The sequence below is a fragment of the Vidua chalybeata genome, chromosome 4 (assembly GCF_026979565.1).
Source record: "Vidua chalybeata isolate OUT-0048 chromosome 4, bVidCha1 merged haplotype, whole genome shotgun sequence".
In the NCBI taxonomy this organism is placed as follows: domain Eukaryota; kingdom Metazoa; phylum Chordata; class Aves; order Passeriformes; family Viduidae; genus Vidua; species Vidua chalybeata.
In genome coordinates, this window is record NC_071533.1 from 18,054,259 (window position 1) to 18,082,005 (window position 27,747).

Below are 27,747 nucleotides of genomic sequence, written 5' to 3' on the forward strand. Positions count from 1 at the left end.
GCAGAGCATTGCTCCCTGTGCTGCAGGCTCAGTGGACATGCAGGTAATGGTAGACTGAGGGTCTGAACACACTTCAGAGCTGTTGTAGAGAAAAGAACCCTTTTCAGCTTGCTCTGGCTATCCCAGCTCTGGGTAGCTGCACTAAAGAAGAAAAAAATGGGCTTTAGCTCACATTAACTTGTGTTAAAACAGCAATGAAGACAAAGTAATGTGGAGCTGAAATTCAGCCCAGATCTCCCTTAGCCTTTAATTTGACCTTCTAGCCCTAATTAAAAACCAGATTTTTTTCTGTTCACAGTTATTTTAACTAGTGTTAAGTCTGGCTAAACTGATGAGCCTTTTATTGGTTGGTTTGTTTTAGGTGTTGGTTCTCTTCTCCAGGTACCTCGACAGTGTAAAGTGTTTTTTTATTAGGCTGCTACAGAAGTTTATTGAGTTGGAAAAAACAGAGTACCTGTAAAAGGGCAGATGTAGTTCTTTAAAAGATGAGCTTTACAGTCTTAAGGCCTGGCTGGTGTGGTGATTAGCCCTGAGGACCCTCCAGTAATGTTAGCCTGCATTGCAAACCTGGCCTTGCTTGTGTCTTCATTTCCCTGCAGCTGGAGCAACACTGCTTGAGATGTGCTCAGTGCAGATCTGTTTTCCATGCTGACCCAGACTTTTTGTCCAAATACACCCGTTGTGCTGGGGCACATTGTTGTTTAGTTGTTTTTTCTTTAAGGATGAGAATTTCTTTCACCAGGCTTGTTTCCTGTAGCTGCAGGGGTGCTGCATCCTGGCACATGGGCACGGGCCGCTTGGCAAGCTCGCCTGTTGCTCTACACATTCATTGCCTTTGGGGATTCCACCTCCTCTCCTCACTGTGCTAATTGCAAGGAGATGAGATAAAAGAAATCCAAGGAAACAATAAAATGTAAGAGATACTACATGACAAAGCATAGAGGAAAAAGCTTTTGTTGCTTGGGGGAAACTCTCATTTGGAGGTTGATGATGAATCACATCATCCCCACTGGCAGGTCCTGCCCTAGACCTCATATTACTGGCTGGGGGAGTCCCTGGCAGCTCAGCAGATAAACCATGTTCAGGGGTGCCCCAAATTTTTTATAAAAAATTCTTAAGTCTTGTGAATTTGCTATTAAATGCCTCTTGTTAAATTTTAAGGGCCTTATCAATGAGTTGAAACAGTGCAATTACTTTTTTGTTTTTTACTCTGTAAAACTAGTATTTAATTTATTTTCAGGACCTGTTTTCCTTATTGCTCCCAGGCTCTCCATAACATATCAAGGTAGTCCCTTTGGTGACCTTTGCAGCTCATATTTGGTTTGGCTCTGCAAGATTTTTCTGGGGTTTTGGGGTGGTTTTGGAGGCTTGTTTTCCTTCAATTTTCCTTTGTTCAATATAAAATAATAACAAGGGGGATGAAATAGGTTGGAGCTATAGAAAGAGGACTCCTTTTCCCATCAAATTTTATAAGATTTTGCAATAATCATAGCAGTTTCTCATTGGCATTTCTGCACAGAGGCACTAGGGGAGGCTGCAATTAGAGTGCTTTGCCTCATCCTGTATTAGTTTGATCATATAAGAAGCAGCCTATCTGACAGCTCTAACACCTGGATAATTAAAACCTGTCAATAAAACAACAAAATGCACTGTGTAGTGGGACTCGTCTGTGCTAGCATTAAACACCGCAGATAATTATATTGCAGCAGAGGTTGGAAAGCCAGCCTCTCAGTGCTCTGAAAGATCAATAAAAAGGCCCATTCATAATAAAAAAAATGCTAGAGAAACTGGATTTTCATCTCCCTGTCATTAAGGTTTTAAGGTTTTGCAGAGGCAGAAAAAGATTCTGTTGAGGAATTGAGGAATTCTTTGTTTCTGGAAGCTAAACAGGTGACGGACTTAGCTTCGCTTTTGTGCAGCACATTACTGAAAGCAAATGTACTGAACCCAAGTATTTTTTCGGGGCTTACAATTCTGTTCTCCCCTCTCCCATCTCCACTGCCTCCCTTCTCTGCTTGCCTTGTTTTTTTTAATTTCCCCCTTATTTCCAATCCATCACGTGAGCTCCCCTTTTTAGTGATATTTTTCTTTGCTTCCTGTTTACTTTCTCCAGTTTTTTTGTTTGGTGGTGTGTTTTTTTTTTTTTTTTTTTTTTTTTTTTTCCCCTCTTGGCTCTTCCTAAAGGACTGATTTGGAAATATCATATAGTGACAGGGGAGAACACACTCCTGGCTAACTTACTTGCTGTGACAGCCTCTTTCTTAAAGCACTCATCCAGAGAGGAGATTTTTGTGTGCAAGGGAAGGAAAAGGATGTCTTGCAGCATCGCCATGAAGGATAATGAATTAAGTCTGTCTGTTACTATAAAACCATTAGAAAAGCATAATAGACCTTGAGGAAGAGGCTTAGATATTGATGTCTTGGCTATATTAGTGTGCCTGGGCACACAATGGCTGCCTTGTCTTTACAGAAAAAAATAAAGTCTGTGTAAAGTAGGTGTTTCAGCTGAGGGCAGAGAGAAAGAGTGCCTTGTTTTTTTGGCAGCCAGTGCTCATGAAACACAGGTGAGTGGTTTGGTTGGCACACGTGGGCATTAAGGATCCCTTGCTGGAAGCTGCTGTAGGTGGAGGGTAGCACCAGCTATGAGCAGGGTGTGTTAGCAGTGCATGGGCTGGATATGGCAGCTCAGTACATGCTCTACAAATCTAAGTTCATGGATGTGAAGTTTTCCCATCCTCAGGATGTTTAACACCCAGTCTGGACTCTGACAATCTGTGGATTCAGAGGAGGCAGGTGGCTTCCCCACGTAGTAGCTTCCACTGTGCCATGTTCACAAGAGGTTCTGGCATTGCAGAAATTGTTGCTTCATCTCTGAAGGGCTTGTCTCTGGAGGATAAGATGGAGGGTGTGTTAGCATGAAATCAATGTTTGAACCTCTAGGCTTGTTGTGGAGCCGTGCATGGATTCTCTTTGCTCTTCTCCTGATGTCCCCAGCACAACAGGTGCCTGTCTCCGTGGTTTAGGCATCGGTTTATGTGGTCCCCTCCTAGGTGGGGAGTTGGAGGACTTGCTGGTATTGCATCTGCGATGATTAATGCTGAAAGGCTTTTGTTTGAGATTTTTCTTTTATTTTATGCTGCCTTTGCATTTTTGTTCTGGCAAATGTATTGCCACAGACATGTCTAGCCTGATGATGTTGACATGTCTATGCTTTAAAGTTTTCTGGAAAACCTGAAAATAAACCGCCAAACTATTTTTTTTCCTTTCGTTGTCTCTTGCTAAATATATTAACAATGTCAGCATCGAAAAAAAATAATTAAAGATATCACAGCAGGAATAAGCAGCTGTTTACGTCTAAATTGTTTCTGCTTTGCTATCACAAGATGACCCTGTAACTTAAAAATCATTAAGATATTTCCAGGGAGAAGAAATGGCAGTTTGCTGAAGGGGAATGAAGTTTTGGTGTTGTTTTTAGTTAAAGTCTGAACAGAGTTGTAAGCAGAGTTGAGCCCTGCAGCCGGTCCTGAACTCAAATGTTTCCTTCAGTCCCACTGCTATAAATGCAAAACAAATGACATATAAAATACTGTTCCTGTTTCACATTAAAACTCCTGAAAGTCGTTTTCCCCTGGAACTGGGAGAAATTCTGCAAAAATAATCCATGTTTTCTGTTAAAATGTATTTGTTATACTGGATTGGCACCTTGCTTCTAGATTAAATATTTTTCCACATATCTAGGTAGAAAGACAAAATGGGGAACTTAACAAGTAGGAATAAATGCAGCTGGAGGGAATGCATAGGGAACCCCCCCCACACTTATTTTTTTCTTTCTTTCTGTTTGGTTTTATTTTTGTCTTTTTTTTTTTTTTAATAATCTTGCAACTGCAACAATTTACACTTTTCCCAGTAGAGTGATTTTTCCTCTCCAAAACATAGATGTGAATAACATGAACTTAGGTTTATGAAATGATGGATGCTTAAAGGCTGCCAAGTACCTTGGACTGACTTTTCGGGGGGTTTGGAGTATTCTTTTTTCCTGAACATACAGAAAGAGATGAGCATCAGTGGCTGAAGTTGGGCTGAAAATGCTGATCTTGGATTTTGCTTTGGTTTCTGGTCTCTTGGTTGGTCTTGCTGAGCTGAGTGGACACTCTTGGTTCAGAGAAAGTGTCCACAAACCCCAGCAGCATTATGGAAGTGGCCCAAGATATGGAGAGGGTCTTTGAGAAGCAGTGTCTACTCATGTGCCCACCTTGCACTTCAGGGCATAACAGGGAAAGGAGAATGATGGCAGATAGAAATAAGGGCTGCAAAATAAATCAAACCAGCACACACACAAAGAGATGACTATAAATTTCTTGTCAGATTTCATAATAAACAACAACAAGGTGAACTAAAACCACTTGAGGGGCTACTTCAGTTTTCCTGTGTTTCCAGAACATTTGCCTTTAAAATGCTGTTTCTTTAATAGCATAAAATTTTCTATCTGGTCCCCTAAAATTACCAGAGTCCTGTCACAGTCCTCTTGTTTGCTTGGCATCAGAACATATGGAGAATGAGGAAATACTCCAAGAGGTCAGGGATTGCTGTGGAAAAGCTGTAGCATGAGGGCAATGATGGGGAAAGAAGTGATTTTCTTTGAAGGAATTGATGAATCAGTGCTAGAAATAAGAGGTGCTTGTGTAAAGGCAGTAATAAGAGATATAGATGGGTGTGAAAAAGGTGACTGTATTTTCCTGGGGTTATGCTAAAGTTATGCTATAGCCAGCAATGCAAGCAGTTCCTGCATTATTGGAGAGGAATCCAGTGTGATGCAGAGCTACGTGTATAGCTAAGGGAGGTGTTTCTGTGATTGCCCAGTAGAGGAGACAGATTCATACTTACCAGCTCCATATCAGCTGCTGCAGTGCTGGTTCTCATTGCAAGCTGTACCTCCAGTAGCTGGCAAAGATCTTCCTTCAAGAAAAGAGAGAAAAATTAAAAGAAAAAAGAAGGGAGGGGGAATGGAGTGAGGTGGGCAGTGGCAGACAGGACATGACAGAAAAAAAAAAAACAAGAATAAAAAAAAAAAAGATAATTGCTTCATTTACTGGAAAGGTCAGTACCCAGCACTGAGCCTCACAATTTGCAGGAGTTTGGAGCAAGTATTGCCAAGACCCAGGTGCCAAGGAATCCCAAGATTCCATGTAAAATCCAGTGGTTTACAAGGAAAAGCTCATGGCCTGGTTTGTTGAAAATGGAATATGGCATGAATATGTTACGGTTTTTCTCCCTGTCATTTTCAAGGCTCCAGATTGATCATCTTTTACATATCTCCTTTCCTGTGTCACTTTTTGCATGTCACTTAGTGTCACCTGGGCCTTTAATCTGTCTGGAAAGAAATATGACAAAGCTGAAGGGACCAAGAAGCTGTTGTAAAAGGGATAAAATGCATGAGCAAAAGCAGAGCAACCAGAGCTTTAATGATGAGTGGTTTTTACCTCTTTCTCCCCTTAAAATTTCCATAGTCTGATGTCTGACAGTAATACTTCATCGAAGATTAGGTTTTTTAGGTATTAGGTTTTTTCCTATGGTTTTTAGTGTAAATTGCTGTCATACCTTAAGTGTGCTGGAATGACAAACCTGTATGTTTCACTCTGGGATGATAAAAGGAGGCTCAAAATGCCAAGTGCCAGATTCTATTTTGCTGCCCATAGGAAAGAAGTGTGAAAAAGAAAGGAGGCTGAGTTCTTCTGGTTTTCATTCTTTTAAATTTGTTTTGTTTTTTTGTTTTTGTTTGTTTTTAATATGAACCCTTTTTTTTAGTTAATTTTGTGAGGTACTGACACCACGTAGTATTTGTGATTTTATTTGAGAGTTTTTCATTTGGTTTTCTGTGTTTCCTCCCCAAAGTGGCACTGATAATTTGATCTCACCTTCTTTGAAAGTTCCTGTGTTTGGTAGGCTTTGCTGTCCCCCATTCCAGGAAAGTGTAGGGGGGCTTCAGGATGTCCTAGAGTTGGGGGGAAAAGCTTTTGCATTTCTGTGCATCCTGCATTCCCCATTCAAACCCTTGTATCATGAAACTTTTAGTGTCTTTGGTGATATTGCAGAAGGCAGCATGCATTTGAGGAGGTTAAAACCGTGCTGTTCACAGACAACTTTCCAGTTTGTATTTTCACTTTTGTTTTATGTGTCCAAATTCTTGCATTAAAAAGAAAGGAAGGAAGGAAGTGCTTGACCATTCAAAGCAAACGCTTCCTTGCAAACAGAAAGAAAACACAGCACAGATGAACCCTAAATGTGTTTGCTCCTCCCCCCACCTCCAGTTCCTCATAATTCTGGATATTTACTTGTGATTTTGAAAGGGATCTTTGATCCATTGCTGTTATTCTGTGTAATGTGGCCAGTGCTGTCCCTTCAGCCAGGAAGACTATTGATTAGACCAGTGAAATTGCTTTTTGAAAGGCACATGGAGCCCATCAAAAGGATTTTTGTTGAAAGTAAAATTTTGGATGATGTTCAAAGCCTCTCCTGGAAAACTGCCCACTTGCATGGTCTGGGCTACCTGTGATATCCCAGCATGGCTGAGGACAGTTATCTTTTTTGTTAAGAAAATTATTTTTCTGTCTATATAGCAGAACTAGTCACTTGCTGTGATAACTACTGTCTTTCAGCTAGAAAACATGAGAATGTCCCAGCCCTCTGGATTATCTCATATCCAGCCTGATGAGGAGGCATATCCCCTCTTATTATTCTTTCCATAAAATTAAAGAAATTATGGAGCTTAAGGCAGTCACTAATGAATCAATTTTAATTTATAGGGTCAAATAAAATCTGCATTAATGCTGACAAACTGTAGCTTCAGGTGAACATGAAGCATTTCTACTGCAGACCTAAATTAATTCTGTGCTGGATGTTGCAGCTTCTGCCAGAAGAGCGGGAGGGTCAGGGGTCCTACTTCATGTCAGAGGAGGCAGAATCCTAAAGAAAATAAATGTAGTTGTCTAGCCCTTAGGAAGTGTATTTCTGGCATGCAAAAACAGAAAAATCAAAGACTAATAATATTTTTTTCTTTAAACAAAGAAGCAGAAGATTTTTCTCTATATAATCACTGTTTGCTAAATATTTTTGCATCACCAATTGTACATTAGAGGTGTTTGTCCCATGAAATCAGAGGCAAATGTGGGTTTCTACACATGCACAAGTCAGTCACCCATGGACCTGTATATGCCTCAGGAAGAGCATCTTGCAGAACCCAACCTCTGTGTGTGTGCTCTAAAGCTGGAAAAGATGCTCACTGCTGCAGGGAGGGTCATTCCTTCTGTGTGTCTTCTTCATGGAGAACAAGCTTTTTGGAAAATGTACCTCATTCAAGGAGATGCATCCATGCTGGGCAGAATAATGGATTAAAACTTAGCCATCTGTGCCTAATGCAAGGCACAAAAGTGAATGATCAGACTGGGAAGTTTCCCTAACAGGCCTTGTATGAAAACATTATTTTGGTTTTTAGACAGTTTATTTGGTGATGTTTTTTTCCTCCCTCTCAAGTGTTGTTGTTTCTAGTCTTTGCTTTGGCTTAAGCAGTATTATACAAGATAACTGGTTTTGTGGGAACACTTCATAAAAATGTTGCAAACATATTGTTATGCCTGCTATAAAAGATGCAATGATTATTTTTTGCCACCATTGTTGGTTTAGTCCCTGCATTTTGTTTGGTCAGGATGCTGGTATTAAAGAAATACCGCCTGGAGGGAAGGGTTGTGCCACCGTGCCTCTTCTCTTTTGGTAATAAGCTGATGAAGATGTTGGTGTTGCCATCAGCCTCTGTGTGCTCACTGCTGAGCTCCCCCAGGTGATGCTGAAGTCCTTACTCCTGCATCTTTTTGACACTGCAGGGGCCACTCAGCTTCTTGTTCTGTCCTTCTGTCTGGTCTGTTTTCTGACTCTCATCTTTGTTGCTTTCCAGGTGCAGTAATCGGACCCAGTGTGCAGTTGTTGCCGGCCCTGATGTGTTTCCAGACCCGTGCCCCGGGACGTACAAGTACCTGGAAGTGCAGTATGAGTGTGTCCCTTACAGTATGTATCCCAATATATTTGCACTTGTTATTTCAGTAGAGATTTATTGTGGAGATTGGGACAGCCTTGACCTTGTCTCTTGCTGCTCAAGGGCAAGTAAAGCAGACCATGTGCATCATATGAGACTGAGCTGATAAGATATGAAACATGGTTCTCTGTGTCAGGTTTGTGCTTAGGTTAAAAATATCCTAATAATGTTTCCTGTGTTGTACAGCATAACAGTAATGTATCATCTTTTGGAAAACACTTGGGAAACCCCATTAGAGAAGGCATGCCAGAGGAGTGAAGCACTATTGCTGGCTTACAGCTTCTCTTTACAGAGGTTTGTGCTTGTAATCTCACAGTAGTGTGCTTCGACTGACCTATGTCCACGTAATTGGTGGCATTTGATAAGTGCTTTAAATACAGTATTGTATCACCAAGGAGGTAGGACACTATTGTTTTGGGTAATTTGATGTTTGATCGTAGAAAAATACTAATTTATAAGCTTCCAAAGTTATGAAGGCAAATTACAGGCAAGCCATTGAGACTGAACTTTTGAGGGTAGAAAGCCACCTGAGATGACAGCAATATGTGCCAAGTGGGAAATTCAGAGCTACAAAAAGTTGTGTACCTCAGAATTTCTTTTCTGTAAAAGCCAAATTTGTTACATGTGGTTAAGGTCCTACTGCCAAAAAGGGTGTACCTGAAAAAGGAAATAGCAATACTATGAGAAGTGCACTTTTTATTAGCAGTTGTAGAGAGCTGAGTGGTGAATAACAGTGCCATTTCCAGGTTTTCAGGCCAAAGCTTATTGTAGCACACTCTCAAAATAATAAAGCAGGTATGGGAATGTATGCTTTCAACCCACGGTGTTGTATTGAGAGAGCAACAGGAAGCATCAATTTGCTGAAACTCAGAGTTTGGCTTGAGGACTAAGACCATCTTTGTTGCCTCAAGCATTGGCTGCAGGAGAGCAGATGTAGCTGAGCAATGACAGGCACCCTGTCCAGAGAGGAAACAAGAGCTTACAGCCCCTGGGGTGGTCCCCATCCCTCAGGCAGGAGGTGGCCACCTGCCTGCTGCCTCAGCTTGGAAAGACTATGTGGTGGTTGGTTTCTGTGAAACTCCAAGACCACCTCTCTGAGTAAAGGGGACCTCTCTTGTCCGAGTCTCTCTGTTGAGGGACTTGGATACTATGCTGGCAGCAGTCTCAGTGTGTCCATATTTGATTTTTCTAAACAAAACTGTGAAGCTTCTAAATGCAGCAATGGAATACTTTTTATGGGGTGAGCTATTAAACTCACGGAAAAATTGACATCAGGGCTTAGGATCTACCCTATGAAGCAGAATATACTCCAAATTATAGTTTAGAGTTATTCCACTCTAAATGAGGCTTTTCATTTCAGAAGCAACACTGTGCATGGAAGGGGTTAGGGAAGACTGGTTTCAACTTATCACAGCAGGTTGTATTTCCCTGTGATTTATATTTGCATGAGGGTATGCTGTTCCCTCCAGAGACTGGGCTGTTAAAGTAGTAGTCATTACCTGGTACCCCTCCACAGCCTTTGTTGCACATGAAACAAAGAGGAATAGTGGTGCCTTGTGAGAAAGGCAGTGTGTCAGTATTACACCCCAAAGTGTTAATTTGCCCTGCGTACAAGATATAGAATAACTCATGTGAGACGTTGCTCAGTAGCAAATGTACAGTGGGGATTGAGTATTTTTTAATTATCTGAGTGTAGGGAGGAGAAGGATGACAACTGACACTCTGCCTTTGCAATTAAGGTAGGAGATTTGATGGCTGTTTCCTTCATTTCTTTATGAATCAAATATAGTGCCTCTGCAAGTAGAGTTAGCGGGGAAAGATAAAGAGCGAGCACATGATGAAATAGGATCTAGTCTTCTGAGGTTGTTCTTGTTGTGTGTTATCTAGGAAACTTTGGGTCAAATCTTCATGTGTTGTTATTTAGCGTAGCACCAGTGAACTAGGTTGTGTTTAGGTAAACTGTGTCCTTTCATGTGCTGACATGGAGTGGGAAACCTAGAGCTTCATTTTATTCTTCTCCTGCCTCAGTCTCTGCCTGGCTTTGTTGCTGCCTCTATTTCAAGATTAACTCTATAGATGTTCCCCACGGGGGCCCCATGAGTGTCCCATAAGTGAAAGCCATCCAAGTGATGGGGAACGTGTCAGCTCTGGGCAAGTAGGTCAGCAGAGGCATGTCTGGACCAAAGCCACGCCTGGTGGATGAAATCTGTTCCTTCTTTTCTGCCCTGTTATTGTCAGAGGTCAGTTCTTGTCACTGAACCCACATGCCTCAGCCCTTGTGCAGCCAGCCTTTGGTGAGTGGTGGGGTCTGCCATATGGCCATCTGCTAAAGGAGCACCTCAGTTGCATGATAAAGGAATTAATATTTCAGCAGGCAGTTGTACTTGTGTGCAATTCCAGCTTGCCTTTGTCTGGTTGGATGGATTACTCCTCACAATTTCAAATTATTCTTTATGGACAGAGAGTGGATTTACCCAAGTGTTGGCTGAGCAGCAGAAGGGAGGGTGTGCATCTCAAGAGGAGAGGGTTTGGGAGTCATCTTTAACAGATGTTGTTAGGACTGGCCTTAGGCACTTGTGCTCAGTATAGTGCTAGTTTATATGCTCCCCCAAAGAAAAAATTTGGAAGATTTAAAACTCCATTCATTCGTCTGTTTCTCTTGAGATTTTATTATTTATTTCTTAACTCTTCCACCACTAGCTCATATCATTTTCTACAGGAAAGTATCCCCCTTTTTTCTCAGATGGGGGAAATACAAATGTTCTCTAACTAGGTAGCTCATATATTGTAAAATATTCTTTACATTACCCCACACACTGCATTCCTCTGTATTCACTAGAGATAGCCCTGATAAGGAGAGTTTTATTGGGCTGCAGTTACTCTCTCCATGTAGACAAGATGAGGGATGATTATGCAGATAGCCCAGTCCTCATATTCCTGATCCTGTAGTTGCTTTATCTGGTAGCAGCAGCCTTCTACTAGAAGAGACAGTCATTCCAGGACACTTGGGCTTCTTAGGTTGCCTTCTGACAGTGAAAAGTAGGTGATATCAGCAGGTAAAAAGATAGCAGACCTAATTTGTCAGGCTTCACTGGCATCAGTTGTCCTATTTTTCTGGTATCAGAAAAAAATCATCCAAATAATTTTGTCTTTCTCAAAGTAGGGCTTAGCACATGGCATGTCTTTCTCTTAACACTTGCTTTAGGTACTGCCGCTTCTGAAATACTTAATTTACTACTCCAGTTCTCTTAAATTGTATTTGCTTTTAATAATTACTGACCAAAAGAGATTGTCCATGGTTTTCAACTGAATATGTACTACTGCAAACCTGCAGTCTGCCATTACCAGAGCTGTGGACATGTTTCATTGTGGAGAGGTGATTTGTGCTGTGTTTGAGAATGAGAAACCTGACATGGTGAGGGTCCCCTTGATCCAGTACTCTGTTGTTTCCTACTACATTCCTTCCCTCTGCCCTTCTCCCTTTACAGAGCAGAGTTAAATGGGTAATGGGAACAGCAGTGGTGGAGGTGGTTTTGTAAAGCTAGGTCAACACTCTCATTGCAGAAACACTTCACTATCATCTTCTGGTGCTTGTACAATCCTGTTGTCATGGTGCCAGTACATCTAGGAGTAAAATTTTTCTTATTTCACCTTTGTAATATGCTAAAGGCCTTCCTGTTTTACTCATGAGCCAGCACAGAAAGCAGACGAGTGGTTTATCCAAAGCTGTACATGAGACCAGTGGCCAGCAAGAGAACCCAGATTTTCAGGAGAAGTGGTGTTGGGAGAGCTGCCCAGCTAGTTGTCACTCTAATCAGACACACTTTCTATCAATAACATGGTAAACCCAAACCCACCCTTTAGTTTTGCTAATACTGCCTCTGTATGTGTGTGACACTTCACAGCTCAAAGCATCCATGTTTTAGTAGTTCTGCAGGTATTTCTGAGAAAGAGGAATAGAGTGAACAACCCAGTTGAGGCTCCCTTTTCTCTCACATGTGCTCCGTGGGACATGGCAGTGGCACTGCCCTTCATGGGTGGCACTCCAGATCAGAAGAGGGGGAAATTCCAACATGTGAGCAGCTGTTGTCCACTGGATTAGACTAAAATTTAGGGATTGTCTGCATTTAGTTTTTATTTAGATTTTGAAAATGGTATGAGTTGAAAGCACCAGAGGTATTTTGGAATGCTTTCTTCTGCTCATTTCCCTGTAGAGACAACCTTACAGGCTTCTAAGGATTCAGCACAGTGTTGAAAAGAGGATTTAGGTGTATCTGAGTCAAATTTACCTTCAGTTTATCCTGAGCTCCCAGTTCCCTTAATCTATAAGTTTTGGAGGTCACAGAATAACTTGTGCACTGTTGTCCTTCAGAAGCAGTCTGTTTTTTGAACAGGGAATTGGAAAATTTAAGCTATGGTATAGGGCAAAGTGCCAAAAGGGTGGTGACTCAATGAGGACAAGACCATTGCTGCATTGATGGAAAGGATGGCAGCAGCAGGAGGGTGCCTCAGGCATGGCATATCCCACTGTGATGATAACCTGCCTCACACCCAGGCCACCAGTCTTCCATCAGCTTTTACTGGGGAGATCTGTTCAAAGGGATGTTTCTTACAAGGGAAAAATACTCGTGGCTTCCAGGGAAGGATGAATTGTTCTTTCTTTCCATTCTGTTTCTTTCTGTGTGGGCTAATGTGAAGGCACCACACATCTCTGGTGCTTACAGAGAATTTCCTTCTTCTTTAATACTAACAAGAGAAAGGGGAAAAAAAAAAAAAAAACCAAAACAACACATGAGCATATTTCATCCTTTATTTTCTTAGGACTTTTTTTCTTTTTAAACGTGGAACTGAAATCACATTTCCCAGTTGCTGTAGTGATGGAAGAAAAGGTCACAGCTTGCTAGAAAGATTCCTTTTATTGCTGATAGAAGAGTAGATGGGCTCACGTATCAATAAAAGTTAGGGATGGTAAGTGTGATGTGGGAACAGAATTCAATAAAGTTTTATTGTATCACAAGTGGACTGAAATGCATTTAAAAACATTACATGAAGGTGCACAATATCTGCTCTGCTGGACCTTAGGGCCAGTGAATAGACAGATAATTGAATAATGACATTTTTAAGAGAATACAAGCACTAGAAAGCAAACTGATATTTTCATTCCTCTAACATTGCTAGTAGAAGGGGAGAGTGGGGGAGAAGATGGGACAAAATTGCAATCTGAAAACAGTTTAATGAGACCACTTTTCCCTAGAATACAATTCTTAATTATTTCTGGAGTGCTGTAAGGCCATTATGTGGCCTCTAGGTTTTCCCCCTGCATTTTCTTGCTGCCTCTTCCATCGGTTGAGAAGGCAGTGTTTGCCCACTGAGAGCAGTGCTGTGTTTTGTTAAACAAATGGACTAGCAGCTTCTAGCTTTTCTTTTTTGCCCTGGGTTTTTATGTTTGCTTTGGTTTTGTTTTCTCCCAAGAGAATTTGGTCCCTCAAGGCCCAGCAGGGAAAATGGTAAACGTTCCCAAAGGATTAAGTCTGACTGTTGACATTTCGGCCAGTAATGAGTGAATTCCCTCCTAAAGCCTGGCCTCCTTTGTTTTATTTGTTAAATACATTATTTTTGTGCACAGGCTGGGAAAAATAAGTAAAACCAAAGAAAAAGCAAACAAGAAAACCCCCAAACCAAAAACCCAACATCAGACCTAATTATCCATTATGATTATTTCTGTGCAGAGAGTCTTTGTCTCCTGCTGACAAATTGCCTTTCTTCCAATGTTTACAATTTCCTGGCATTGCAGTCAAAAAAGCCTCTTTATTGTATTCACTTAAATTTACAGCTTTGCTTGCTAGTTTGTTGGGTTTTTGATTTTTTCTTTAATCCAGAGAGGCAGAAATAAAGAATATATTGCTTCCCTTATCAGTCTTCTTTTACTCTGTGTTTGTAGGGAGAGTGCCCATTGGAAAGCACTCTTAGTTAAAATAACCTGATATTATGGGCCTTTGCAAATCTGCAGGCTGACCTATCTGAATAGTTGTATGCATAATGTTCAAGAAGGGAAGGAAAGCTAAGAGCTAGGGAAATAAAGGTATTTTGAAAAGTTGAAGTAGCCTGATACAAAGAGAAATGAACATTTTTGTAAGGCACAATGAAATAAATGGCAACATGGTTAATTTTTGAATATGAGATGAGTTTGGGTTAAAATAAGGAAGTTAGGTGGTTTCCAGTGTGTCTTTAATGCATACTGGTATGAAGGTCTGCTGCCAGCAGGAACATAATGGATTTTATTGTGGGGAGAAGTTAGATACATGTTAGGGAATCTCCATAGTTAGGAAGGCCATCACTACCTGTTGCATCTCTGAGTTCCAGCATGGTTCTGTGAAAAGCCAGCTCCTGCTGGCTCCTGTCATCTCTGTCCTTTCCTCTAGGTAGTGGGACACTTCTTCATGTCTTCCACCCATGCCAACATGAGCCGTTGTGTGAAAAGTAATTTTTTTTCTTTTGCTCTCTCCTGGGTGTTTAGCTGATTACCTCCTGAACCACCTCACCTCTCCCTAGTCCCAGGCTTAAAGTGTTGAAATGCATCCATGCACTGATGCATTCTGTCTTTAAAACATGCATTGGTTCTGGAAATCTCCATGAACAACAGGCTTTGTTCCCATATGTCTTGGAGTTGCACAAGCTGTCTTTATCAGAAAAGTCACCACAGTGGTAAGCTCAACTCCTTTAGGTCTGAGATGCTGCAGTGGATGAGAGTTGGAGTGTACTACAGCTTGGGCAACCTATGAACTTCTCACATGATCATGGGATGCTTGATTGTACATTTGTTGATATTTTTATTATATTTTTAAGCTTGTTCAGGTGGGAGAAATTGTTTTGGGTTTTTTTTAAGAATATGAAAAGGTTTCTGTGGTAGAGCACAAGAGGCAAAATTCACATCTCTCCCCACCATCATCTCACTCTCAGAAAATTTGCAATGTGGAGAACCAGACTTTAAATAAGTCAAAGAATTTAGTGTAGGTCTGTTATATGATTCTCACATAGGCTGTTTTTCTTGATATAGAGCCCTGTCAGTTCTCCTGAGGGCCTCTATAATTCGTTTATTATGGAAGTTGAAGGTGGGAAACTGTGATGTGTAGTGTAATTTATTTTATGAAGATTATGAGTGTAAGGGGGTAACTTAATTCCTTGTGTGACTTCTATGCACTATTTATTCCTTTCCAATCCTGACCCATAGCAGCTGAATTTTTAGTGAGAAAGTGTATAGGTTTGGTTTGATTCTACTCATTTAAACTAAAAGGTACTTAAAATCTTTCAATCTGTTGCCCGACTGCCTTTGGCCTTTGAATCTGAATTGCAGGTCATTAAATTGCAGGGAAACTTTGGGTCAGGTTCCTGATAACCTGATGCTATATGAATTCATTAGCTTTTTTCAAGAAATTCATCTTTGTCACACCCATTTCTAGTGTAGTAAATAACTGATATTGTCTCAGCCAAAAAGGGAATTGTAGCTAATACTGCATAGAAATAAGAATGAAAATATGGGATATCCTTCAATAAAGTAATAGGCTGCAGTCCTCCCACCTTCTCAGCTGATGGTTCCGTATCTAAATAGTGAGACATATTTGTAGTATCTGAAATAGTTTTGTGCTACCTTAATAAAGATACTGGCAAAACATAGCAGCCTGACCCCTGCAAAAGCTTTTCTGGAGCACAAATGAGAAGAACCCCCCTGGCTTTAGGTCATCTGTACCAAGCCATGTTTTTCAACTCTTTCTGACGTGACACTTACAGATATTTGCCACCAATTTGCTGTCTAAGTGTGACCCCACACTTCCCAGTTGTCTCTGAACAATTCTGTCATCATTAAGGGAAATATATATTTCTTCCCATCTTTAATAACCTATTGCCTAAATTGTGCTATTATGCCAAGCACCCTCTGGACACATTGATATGGATTTCATATTTTATAACAGATTTTAATGGAAATAATATTTATATCTCCAGGTTTTATTCCTATTTTCCTTTAATTTCTCTTATAAGAAGTATTGCAAAGATTTCTTTCATTGGTGCAAGCAGTGTAAGGAGATTAAGACCATCCTTGCCAAGTGCTATTATAAATCCACAAAAGAAATGAAATACATTTATTGGGTTTTATTCTGGTCAATAGGGAGAACAGAATATGTATATCCAGTGGCTAAGATGAGGATTGAAGTTCATTTCTTCTAGCACACGAGGGAGGAGGAGGGAGGGGGGAAATTTGAGTATATTAAGGCAAATCCCTTTAGTGTGTGAAATACGAAAATGCATCTTTTCACATCTAAAAATACAACTTTGTTGAATTTCTTTATATTAAAAGGGCTCCCAGGAAGAGAGCCAAATACATCTGAATGTATTACTTCTTTCCCTCATTTCCTCCACTTTTCTTCCTAACAACATTTCCAGTCAACTTTTAGCAATATCGACCTGCATGAAACCACAGTGGTTGTATGCACTTCAAGCTCTGGCAAAGGAGACCAACATTGATTTTTGTTAGCTTCTGTTTCCAAGAGGAGTAAAATGGGAGTAATTGTGGAAGACTAAGGCAAAAGGGCCTTCCCCAGGGTATCCTTTTGAAAAACAAAGCACCAAACAAATCCTGCAACTTATTTCTAGAGGTTTCTTATCTAAAAATAGTCATGGCATGTCGCTTATCTAGGCTGATTGCCAGAACATGCAGAAATGTTCTTATGGGCTTTTTTTTTGGGCGGGGGGGGGGGGAGGGGGTGGGGCAGGGTGAAGGGTGAAGGGATGGGGAGTGGAATGATGACCAATTCAGATTAGAAAAGATTTATTCCAATTGATTTTACAGATTAATGTATTGCTGAGGGTCTAAACTAATTTCCTCCTCCAAAGTCCTTTTTCACTCCATGGGTAACTTAAAAATGTCTAATGTAGTTTTAAAAAATGCCTTAATCTCATTTATCTTTAATTTCTCTGTTCCGCTCTACAAGCCCACATAAAAAGATTTACAGTGGGTATTTATCCCTTCCAATATCAAAAGCAAATTCCCTTCCAGATCTCAATTTTCACTGACAATCCTCAGAGATGTATAATTTTCATTTACCTTGCAGATGACGTCTACCTGGTTTCTCTCCCTGTTTTTATGAAGGTATTATTCAGCTGCACCTCATTAACTCTGGTTTGGCTTTTTTTTTCCTGTTGTTTCTTTTCCTTCTCTTTTGTGTGTGTTGAACAGTGTCTGTGAGTGGAACTATTGTCTTGTCCCTTGCTGGAGTGCACATGCTGGTGCAGCTGGGGCTGGCATGTTACCACATAATCCAGCCGAGTCCTTTCTTTTTATCCCAGGAAAGGCTGCGTCGGGGCCTTGTCCTTTTTATTGTTTTAAAAATAAATAATCTCACATTTTTCCATTTCATCCCTTACAATAGCTTGCAGGACAACACAGATGCACACTCATGCACCTGAAAGCTTCCGAAACCTCAGATGTTCAGATCTGCAAAATAATGGTTCTTCTAAACAGAACAGGAACTATTATGCTCTTGGGATTTTGAAAATGAGTCCATTATATTTAGGTGCCCTAATGAAAGCTGAGCTTCCCTGGAAATCTACCTTTAATGTCTGTATAGGAACCACTCTGGCATCATTCCACCTATGTTACTATTTAAAGCAGCAAATTGCGCATTTAAGTGCTATTCTGAATGCAGCCCTAAAAGATGGTTCCATGTGTCTGCAGCAAAACTGAAGGCTTGGAAGTAATGTAAAGTCCGTGGAGTAAATGCAGACTTGAGTTTGAATATTTGACTTTGAGAAGAAAAATTTAGGAAACAATGTATAGATGGTGTTGGAGATATTTTTTTTATTAGTAAGACATGGCTCAAAACATTGAAATTGTAAGGTAAATGAGTTTCATAGTCTAGCCTCATGTGGGAGAGCAGAATGGAGTGGCTAGTGACTGTCTTTGGTATGAAATTACATGGTATCTCTACTGGTGGTCTTTGCCTTATCACAGGCTGAAATTAGTCCTGCGTAAATATAATCACATTTGTATCCTGCTGCTGCTGCTTTGGGTATTTACATTCAGGTTTGGCAGTGCCTGAAACAGGAAAGACTTTCAGTCAGTAATCAGTATGGAGCTGAAGGTGTGGAGGCAGCAGCTACTAAAATGCAGCAGGGAAAAGATGCTTCTATCCTACAGGCACACCTGAGCCAGCTCTGATGCATACCAGGGCATGAGATGCAGAGGCACAAGCTGTAAAGCAGGGATAAACTTGCCACGTAGGTGTTTGTACAAGGCACAGTTGTAGCCCTGGTTTCACTCGGCCTTTCCCATTGGCACCACTGGGACACTCCCAGCCAGACATGTGCTTAAAGGTTTGATGGATGTCAGCTTGTGTGCTTGCATCTTATATATGGTGTATGCAACTACAGAAGCCTAATCTGGGGGATCTTTTATGTGCTCAAGATGGGGTTTCAGAGGAGAAACAAATAGGCCTTTGTCCATTTAAAGACTTACTCAGAAGAGTGAGCATGTGCCGTGTACATTTCCAGTGAAGTCAATAATTAAATATGTTCCAGATGACTCTGGTGGGGGAGGATATTAGTAATTACCAGAAAGTGACAAATCTACATTCTGTGGCTGGTACTTTGAAAACAAAAAGTCAGTGTTTCTAATAGAATCCATTAAAAATATGACCTGATTCAATTGTCATGTTTATGACAATTAATGTTAATTGTCATAAGTTTAATGTCTTAAGTTTTGGATGGTATTTTCTGATTTTTTTTAAACATCTTAATAGAGGTATAGTAGTTGTCTTTCAGCACATGCCTTTGATAAGAGCCCACTGAAACACCTGGGAGTTTTCTTGTTGAGTTGGAGGGAATTTGGATGCAGAGAGTGAAATTGGACAGTATTTAAATTAGTGCAGCTTTGCTTATTAAACAGCATGAGTCTGAGCCTTCACATTTGGGAGAAATTTGTGGTGCAGTGATGATAATATAGACAGATTTCCAGAGAAAAGGAAAAGCGTGTCTTTCTCAAAGAGGACTGGTCCGTTCTGCTGTCTTGTCTCAGAAACGAAATTAAGTGGCTAAGTCTCAAACCAGTTCTAAAGTACACAAAAACAATCATTTACATTTTGCCTTGGTAAAAGGAAGATCACAGAGCTGTGGTTTGAGCATGCAGGGAGAAGACAGGAAAGGCCAAATCTCAATCAGAGTTGAAACTAGCCAGTGTTGTGGCAGATAACACAAAGCTTTTTAAAAAGTACTTTAATAGCAAAAGAAAATCTAAAGAAAACACTGGGAGTGACACTTGTTTAATGTGATCACTCCTCTAATGGAGATAAAGTGGAGGCATTGAATGTTACTTCGTTTTTGTTCCCCAATTCTTTAATAATCCTGGAAAGCCTTGGGCTGCCTGGTCCTTTCAGTTGGAGGACCATAAGTGTGTGGGAGCAGTGACTTTCTTTTTGTGAGACTGTAAGGGACCAGCTGCATCAGCTGAATGTTGACAAGTCTACAGTCCCTGGTGGAATTCATCCCAGAGTTCTGATGGAACTAGCACATATTATGGCAAGACCCCTCTTGATCATTTACTAAGTGTCTTGGGAGTCTGGGGAGGTCCCTGCTGACTTGAAGGTAGCTAATGTTATTCCAATTTATAAGAAGGACTGTTACTCTAACTCCAGTTCCTGGAAGTAGATCATGTTCCTATGAAGTAGATCATAGTGGGGTACTATTGACAGGCATTTAAAGAATATTCTAGTTGCCGGGCACAGTCAGCCTGGGTTCACACAGGCAGATCCCTGTTTAAGTAATCTGGTATTCTTCTATGACAAGGTCATTTGCCTAGTGGATCAAAGATCTGGATACAGGATGGGAATACACTATCAGCAAGTTTGCTGATGATCCCAGACTGGGAGTTGCTTTTAACTCTCTTGAGGGATGAGAGGTATTGCAGAGGGAGTACAGATATATTGGAGCATCAGACAATGATTAATGGGACAAAATTTGACAAGAACAATTGCTGGATTCTTTGCCTGGTGTGGGGGAGTGGCAGCCCTGCAGAAGGGGATCTGGGGGTGATGGTTGACAACACCTCAGTGTGAGCCAGCAGAGAGTTCCCTGGCAGCCTAGAGGACTGTCTGCATCCTGGGTAGCATCAAACACGGCATAACCAGTCGAACAAAACGGTGATTATCCCGCTGTACTAAGCATTGATGCAGCCTCCACCTTGAGTCCTGTGTGCAGTTCTGGACCCCACAATATAAAAAGGATGTTAAGGTGCTCTAATGCATCCAAAGGAGGGCAGCAAAGCCAGTGAAAGGGATGAAAGACTGCTCCTGTGAGGAGCAGCTGATAACTTTTGATTTGTCAAGTTTGGAGAAAAAGAGTTCAAGTGACAGCCTTGTTACCCTCCACAGATTCCTGAGGAAAGGATGAGTTAGAGGGAGGTGCTGAGCTCAGCTCCCTGGCATCCAGTGATATAACACATGGGATTAGTTCAAATTGTGCCTGAGGAAGCTTAGTCTTGACATTAGGAAGCATTTCTTTATTGAGAAGGTCCAGCACTGGAGAGGGTTCCTGGAAGGGTGTTAGATACCCCAAGCCTGTCAGTCTTTAAGAATTATTTGGACAACACCCTTAATACTATGCTTTGGTTTTTGGTCAGCCCTGAAGTGGTTGAACAGTTGGACTCTAGATGGTAATTCCAACTGAAGATAAACCATTTTTGCCATGAGAAGATGCTGATGATTCCCAGCAAAATAATAAATGGGGTGTCCAGAGCCTCATGTGAGTGCCTGGAGGAAGTTGGACATTGTTGGTGTAATGTGTGGTAAGAAAGCTCATGCAAATTGCTTTGCAACACTTTTGCATCTGAACATCTACACTCATGTTGAAATGGGCTTTTGCAGTCAAAACCAGCCCAAATCTTATCAATTATGAATGGCTGCAACAGATGGTATATATTATTGTTTATAAGAATAAGTGATATGTTTCAAACAAGAAACACATGCTGCTCAGCAGCTTTAGCTGCCACTTCTGAGATGGGAACCAAATCCCTGACCTTGTTTTCCCCTCCACTTGTTGGATAACATCCTATTTTAATAACCAAAAAATGAGGACCATGAAATATTGCACGACGGAAAACTGTGTGCAGACATCAATTCCGTTCTAAGAGGATCCTACTCTTTCTCAGCTTGCTGGGAGCTGCACCTGTCTGGGCAAGGGTGAAATTTGTGTTTGCAGCACAACTATCGATCAGCCTTTCCCAAGAGTCCTTGGGACAGGGAATTTCTGCAAAACTTCTTACTTGAAGTTTCAAGAAGTTTGTGCAATGTTGCTGCAAAGAACTGTCTGTAGCCTGAGATCATGGTATATCATGATGATATTGATTAGTGCTTTGTCAGATACCTGGCTTTGCAGAAAATACTGTGTAGTCCTTCAGTTTTTCTTTTAATCCCCATTTGTTGCTTTGCTTTACTTTAGAAACTGCTCTATAATAAATAATTGTTCTAAATACAGCAGGTGAAAGGCTTTTGCGGCTAAAAGCCTGGCTCTTGAAGAGCAATCCAGATGAACTGTAGCAGTCCTCAGAAATTGGACCAAAAGTCTTGGAAACTATATTCCCTTAAGCTTGTGCCTGTTTTTGCTCTAGATATAAAATCCTATGTACGTGCCTTATCTGGAAACAAACTGTGGAAGCATCTGCAGGATTGGTGCCTAATTTGGTGGAGAAAAGTCCATTTAAAAATCTTCATTGCTCTTACACAATTTGCTACAAAAACATTTACTGTTTATGATGCAGAATCTAGATACATTGCCAAAACAAATGAGCCAAAGGTATTTTGTGATAGTAGCCATTCAAAAATAGAATCACAATAATTTGTTTATTTTCTGATTTATAAAATTGCTACAGCATCTTGGCTGAAACTGTGGTTATAAAGCATTTATTTTCTTCCTCTGGTGTTTTAAAATTCTCACTTAACATTCAAAACACAGCAAAATACTCATTTCTGTGTCTTTAAAACCAATCATATTAGATATTCCCCTGCTGAATTTAGTGCTTATTCAAATGTGCTCTCTGCTCTCCTTGAAAAGGAATTTTGGCTGAATTTCTTTAGTGCAAAGCCCTTCCTTAGTGCCTTGATAACACAGTGTTATCTTATTCTGTAATACTTCACCATACAAAGCAATCTCAAACTCAAAGCATGCCAAGAGACACTGGGCAAAAAGCCCTTATGTAAAGTTTGGACTTCTTTCCCTTAACAGTGCAGCATTTGCACAACCTTCTCTTCAGGCAAAGAAGATAAATCAATCAAAACAAAGCTCTAAAGCTAATCATAAAGTTTTTTTTTTTCCCTAAGCAGTACTCTTGATATTTATTTTAATGGGAAGAAATCAACTTTATGTCACTTTTATCAGACTAAACTAGAGGAATTCTGCAGTGCTCTTTGCTGACAGTGGGACAAACTCCTTGTATTGTGCCCAGATCTGTATGTAAAAAGTTTCCAATGTAAAAGCCTTTTTTAAAGTAGAATTTGATGCCTTGTGGGTCCTGTGTGGGATTGTGGTGATAGTTATGCAAGGCCTAAGGGATTTTTTTTTTTTTTTTGTGCTCTGGAGCTCAGGATAAGAAAAGGCAGGCTTAGGTACTGATGACCACCTTGGTAAGAGTTGCACCTCCTGCTACCCAAATCATGCTGCTTGAAGAGCATAAAAGATGCACCCTTCTCTTTCTTTGCTCCAACTTGTGATCATCCTTCCTGTGATCCTTTTGGCCCAGCGCTGAGTTACTGCATTTAATGTGGCACTGGCTCTCTTTGCCATGCAGTTTGTGTGCTGCATAAATCTGAGCAAGATGACAGTCTCATTGGAACTCAGGATGTGTGGGAAGGAGCCCCAGGTACCCAAGGTTTGCAGTCTTTCTCATGATGTCACAGTCCATGGAAATTAGGTGTATGGATACCATTAAGTGTCAAGATGAGTGCTATCTCCAGAGAGATTATTTATCACTTTCCTTTCCCTCTGCCTGAATTCAGGGAGGTTTTTATTGAAAATTCACCTCTCATCTCCCCTTTTATTCTTTCCACTTAATTCCTCACGTTCTTGTTTACACTATGATAAATATACCTGAACAGCTGTGATTGTAGCTTTACAAGCTTCAGCCTCTTAAACCCAAATGCTATTCTTTGCAGGTGACCTCGCCTTTCAGGAGCAGAGGCTCTACTGTAACATGCAGGAGGATATTGGCTTGTAGAGCATGGGATTTACAATTAATCAGTCAACTTGAATGTCTTTTTTAAATTTTTAAAAATTATTTTATTTTTGACACCTTTTTCTAATCATGCTAGTAGAGAATCCCAAAATGTGACCCCTCTGAGGAATGCAGAATTAGCCTAACTTAGTACTCACATGGCTTTTGTGGTACCAATGATGTGTTTGTCTTTGGTCAGTCAATAGGGTCAAGAGGCAAAAGTTTGTCTGGTTTATGTCAGTGTTTGCCTGAAATCAAATATGTAGCCAATTAAAATTTCCAATATTGAATGAGAAGAGAGTGGTAGTGTCAGCTCTTCTACAAATGCCTATTAAATTACATGATGCAAAAGTGGCTAAAGATGATTTAGAGCAATAATTTGACCCAGTTATATGCTTATTGCATTTAAAAGACAGCTGGGGGCTTGATTTCATTGCCAGCTGTGTGGTAGTTAATGATCAGTAAGAAAGCATCAAACTGAGAACTTCTGTTTCTAAATACAGCCCACCGTGCTGAATTTCAGACATTTCCAGAATGAATTGTGTGTGTGTAATGGATCTAAAAATATGGAGGAATATGCTTTTATTGGAAACTAATGGTATATATTCACTGCAAAACTGTTCTTTACTAACAAAGAAAAATCATATGCAAAAATGATGGACTTGCTTCTAAATGCACATAGTTACTCTGACCTACAGCTGTGTGACTCCTGGTTAACACTGGCCATAAATGAATGTCCTAACATAATTTTGAAACTTATGTAATTAGCAGAGGAAGACAGAATTGTTGCTTCCTTTTCAGACTGACATTTTTACTGCAACCATTACTTCTAAAAACATTGGGCAAGCTCTCTGTATGCGTAGTCTGTCCAGTATCCAGAATTAAAAATTCATTTGTGGAAAGAATTACACACATGATAAACATCAGTTTGAAAATTCATTTTAATGCATAAAGAATTTGGGGACTCAGTTTTTCATAAAAGAAAAAAAAAAGTCAATTAGAGCCTTCTTTTCTCAGCCTGCAGGTTTTCTTTGAAGCAAAATAACAGTGATTGGGTTTGGTCTGTAAAAGTGTAGGCATTAAAGCTCCAAAGACAATGTGCTACAATAATCTTGAATCAAAGTTGCCTAAGAGAAAATGAATGTTGCAAGGTTTTGGTTTTTTTTTTGTTTGATTTTAGGTTTTACTATGTATGTGCCTTGTTAGTTCCATTTAAAGAAATGAAAAATGCAAATATCTCTTGCTCTAAAACATACTTTATTTGAAAAAAATGAATAATTTCATGAATTAATTAAAATGTAGCAGCAGCCTGACGTCTCTCTTTACCCAGTGCAGCAGTGGAGATGGTTATGTGGTGATGTGTGGCAGCTCTAAAAAAGCATGGCAAACTGGGTGATGCTATGAACATCACACAGAGAAGCTTGGCTTCACTCACTTGTCTTTCTAGTTGAGAAAGAATCCATTATGTAGGGCTGAATTTTGAACCTGTGGATGCTCCCATTGGGCCATTTGGGCAGATTTTTGAAGGGGTATGGAGCTGAAAACAGAATTTCAGCACTGCTTGTAGCCATACTTTTAGCTTAAATCCAAACAAAATTTGGTTTAGTTTCTCAGGGAGTTGCCCAATCAGATTGTTCAGAGATGAAGTTTTCTTAGCAGCCCAGTACCTAATGGCAGAGCTTTTCCAGCATCATGGTCTGCCAGACCCCAAACCTAACTGACCTGGATTTAAAAATTGGTACCAAGGAATTGCTGGAAATACACATACTCTTTTGTGTGTCCCTGCAACATGCAATTGATCTAAAAGCTTGGAATATTTGGGGCTGGGCACACAGAAGGAGTTAAGTGTTTTTGAAAACCCAGTCATGTCTCTGCAGGGCTTAGCCTGCAGGAGTTGATTAATGCAGCCATGACTGATGCTTATCCTGCTAGAGGTACTTTGCAGTGGACACTGCCTGCTGCCTGCACTATGCCTGGCTGCCCAGGCAACTGCGTAATTGCAAAAAGATGAGTGAGAAAAATAGCAAGCTTGGCATGTAAATTCCAGTTTAAGGTTCAGTTGTAATTATTCAGAATTTTTGAACACACTTTCTCTTTTTATCCAGAAGAGCTAATCCTTGATCCTAGTCCTCCCTGCAAAAAATGGAACTTGTTGATACCGCTGAGGAATACTTGAAGAGATGTTGTTACTTGCAATATGTCATTCTAAGGAAAGGCAAGCTCTCCATGACCCTCAGGTCATATGGACCAGCTACATGATGTTTCATTCTTAGTGTGGGAGTGTTGCAATATAAGGTGTAGGGAGGGAAAGGCAAGACCTGCAGGGTTGTTCATCAGTCCTGTTTTTTTCTTGCTGATGACCTGACTCCCTTGTGTTGGATTTTGGAAGGAAACATTGTCAATGCTTTACAGTGTGATGCTTGTGCTCCAGACTGCTTTTCTATTCCCTGGGTATGAGATCTCACTTTACATTCCTCTATCTGCTGGATATTGCTTTTAGAAAAGCAAATAAATAGACTCCACATTATTTTTGATTAGATTAGTTTGGTCATAATGTATATCTTTCCTCCTATCTTCCACTGCTGTCTTTAAAATCTCCAGTAGAGGACTTTCCCTGAGACAACTAATTTTTGTTTTGCATCTTTCCCATCTCCAATTCTAATCTTGGACCAGTTGAAAACTTTCTGTTCCTTCTTTGTTTGCCCTAAAACTGCAGGGCAATAGCCTATGATGGTGCTAAAGATGATTTAAATTGTGGCTTATAGTTACTGAGTGTATGTGGTGCGAAGAGATACTTTTTGCTCTTAAAAAAGCTTAATTTGTACATTTGTTTGCATAAATGCACTTGTAAAAAAAAAGAAAAGCGTTGTTTTTAAAAAGTTTCCAAACACGTCAAGATTTTTTTTTTATAAATAGGACTTTTCTATTTCTATTTTCCTTTGAAATGTGCAGTGAAAACTGCTGAATGGCGATTTTCACATTTTCTGTGTGGATAGATACTGTTCTGTACAAGAGACCTCATGTGTAACAGTGTTGAAAATCTAATCAGGAATGCTTCATGAAGCTGCAAAATCATTGCTGGATAAAACATTTTAGCAGGGAAGCAAAGCTGTAATTTCCAGAGAAGGTCATGATTGCAAACTCTGTGTTGACTGGATGTGACCTGGATGAATCCTGATGGTCCAGGAGGAAGCTCAGTTATGCCCTAACCTGATGGCCTCTCTCTTCCGTCTCAGTTTTCCTGTTGTGAAACGTAGCTGTTTTGTGGCTAAAGGTTGGAAAACAAAGCAAAATTGCGATTACAGTCAACAAGCTCAGCATTCTCCACACTCAGGTCCCAGGCGTGATGATATTGTGTACAGCAGTGCCATTTTCCACTATCAACTTTGTGAGCAGGAGCTTTGCCTGACCTGCTCTGTAAAGCCCGTGTTGTGTACAAAACCCAAAGTTCCCTTCAGATTTATTAACAAAGAAAGCAACAAAAACTGGAGTGTGGAGCCGCACCTGGGGCTCCTCCTCAAGGACTGCACTGCTGAGAGCTGGAGTCCTCTCAGCACACCAATACAAACAGGGGAGGCAAGATGTGCTTTGCAGAGCTGCTTAACCCTTTCCTGGAAGGAACTGCATCTCACTGTCTCTTGGGAGAAGCAGGGGTGGCAAGGAGGATGGGGAGCCAGTTTGGTGTTAATTTTTATCTCAGTCCCCACAGCATGCTTATACTACATTACTTTTTGTATAATCTAATGGCTAGATTCCTGCTGTTATACGTAGGAAAATTCGGAGTGGATGGTCTCGTGACTCTGAAGCCATTGTGTGCATGTCAGATGCCTCACCGCATTAGGCTATCTTTGCAGTCATGGTCAGGGAAAGCTGAGAACATAACAAAGGGCCTAACTGGCTGTGCCCCACTGGTGCCTGTCTATCTTGGCATTTATTTTCCTTAAGCACCTAAACATCTCATTTTGCTCTTCCCCACAGTGAATACCACCCCAATGTGGTCTCTCAGTGATCCTGAACTCCAGCTCTTGCTGTTGTGTTTTCCACTTTCTTGTCTTTCTGGTTCGTGTGTTTTTAAAGGTGGCATCTCTGAGATCCTTGACCTCTGCTGGCATTGCTAGGAAAGGGAACAATAAAGCCTTTATTCAGAGCCACTGCAATCTGGTGCAGCTCTGGTAGTGGACATGAGACATGTTTCCTCTCCCAGTATGGCATCTGCCAGTCTGGAGTAGCTCTAGAGCAAGTGTGTACATGCAAATCTGCTTCCAGTTTTGTTTTACCTTGCAGCTTACGAGCCTTCTGCTGTGCAGACATCAGAAATGGGGGGGAAAGATCATCAGTAAGATGACCAAATGCCCTGGTGCTCTGTTGTTAAGAAACAGAAAGGATGGTGACAGCCATGGACCATTTG

General features: G+C 40.6%; 1 protein-coding gene across 2 annotated transcripts in view; it reads left to right on the forward strand.

Moving 5' to 3' along the window:
- ADGRL3 (adhesion G protein-coupled receptor L3) overlaps nt 1–27,747 on the forward strand; it is a 479,733-nt gene that overhangs the window by 272,567 nt on the left and 179,419 nt on the right. For both annotated transcript variants that reach the window (XM_053940149.1, XM_053940150.1), the window contains exon 5: nt 7,949–8,058. In XM_053940149.1, the coding sequence (XP_053796124.1) occupies nt 7,949–8,058 (110 nt within the window). The remainder of the gene's footprint in view (nt 1–7,948; nt 8,059–27,747) is intronic.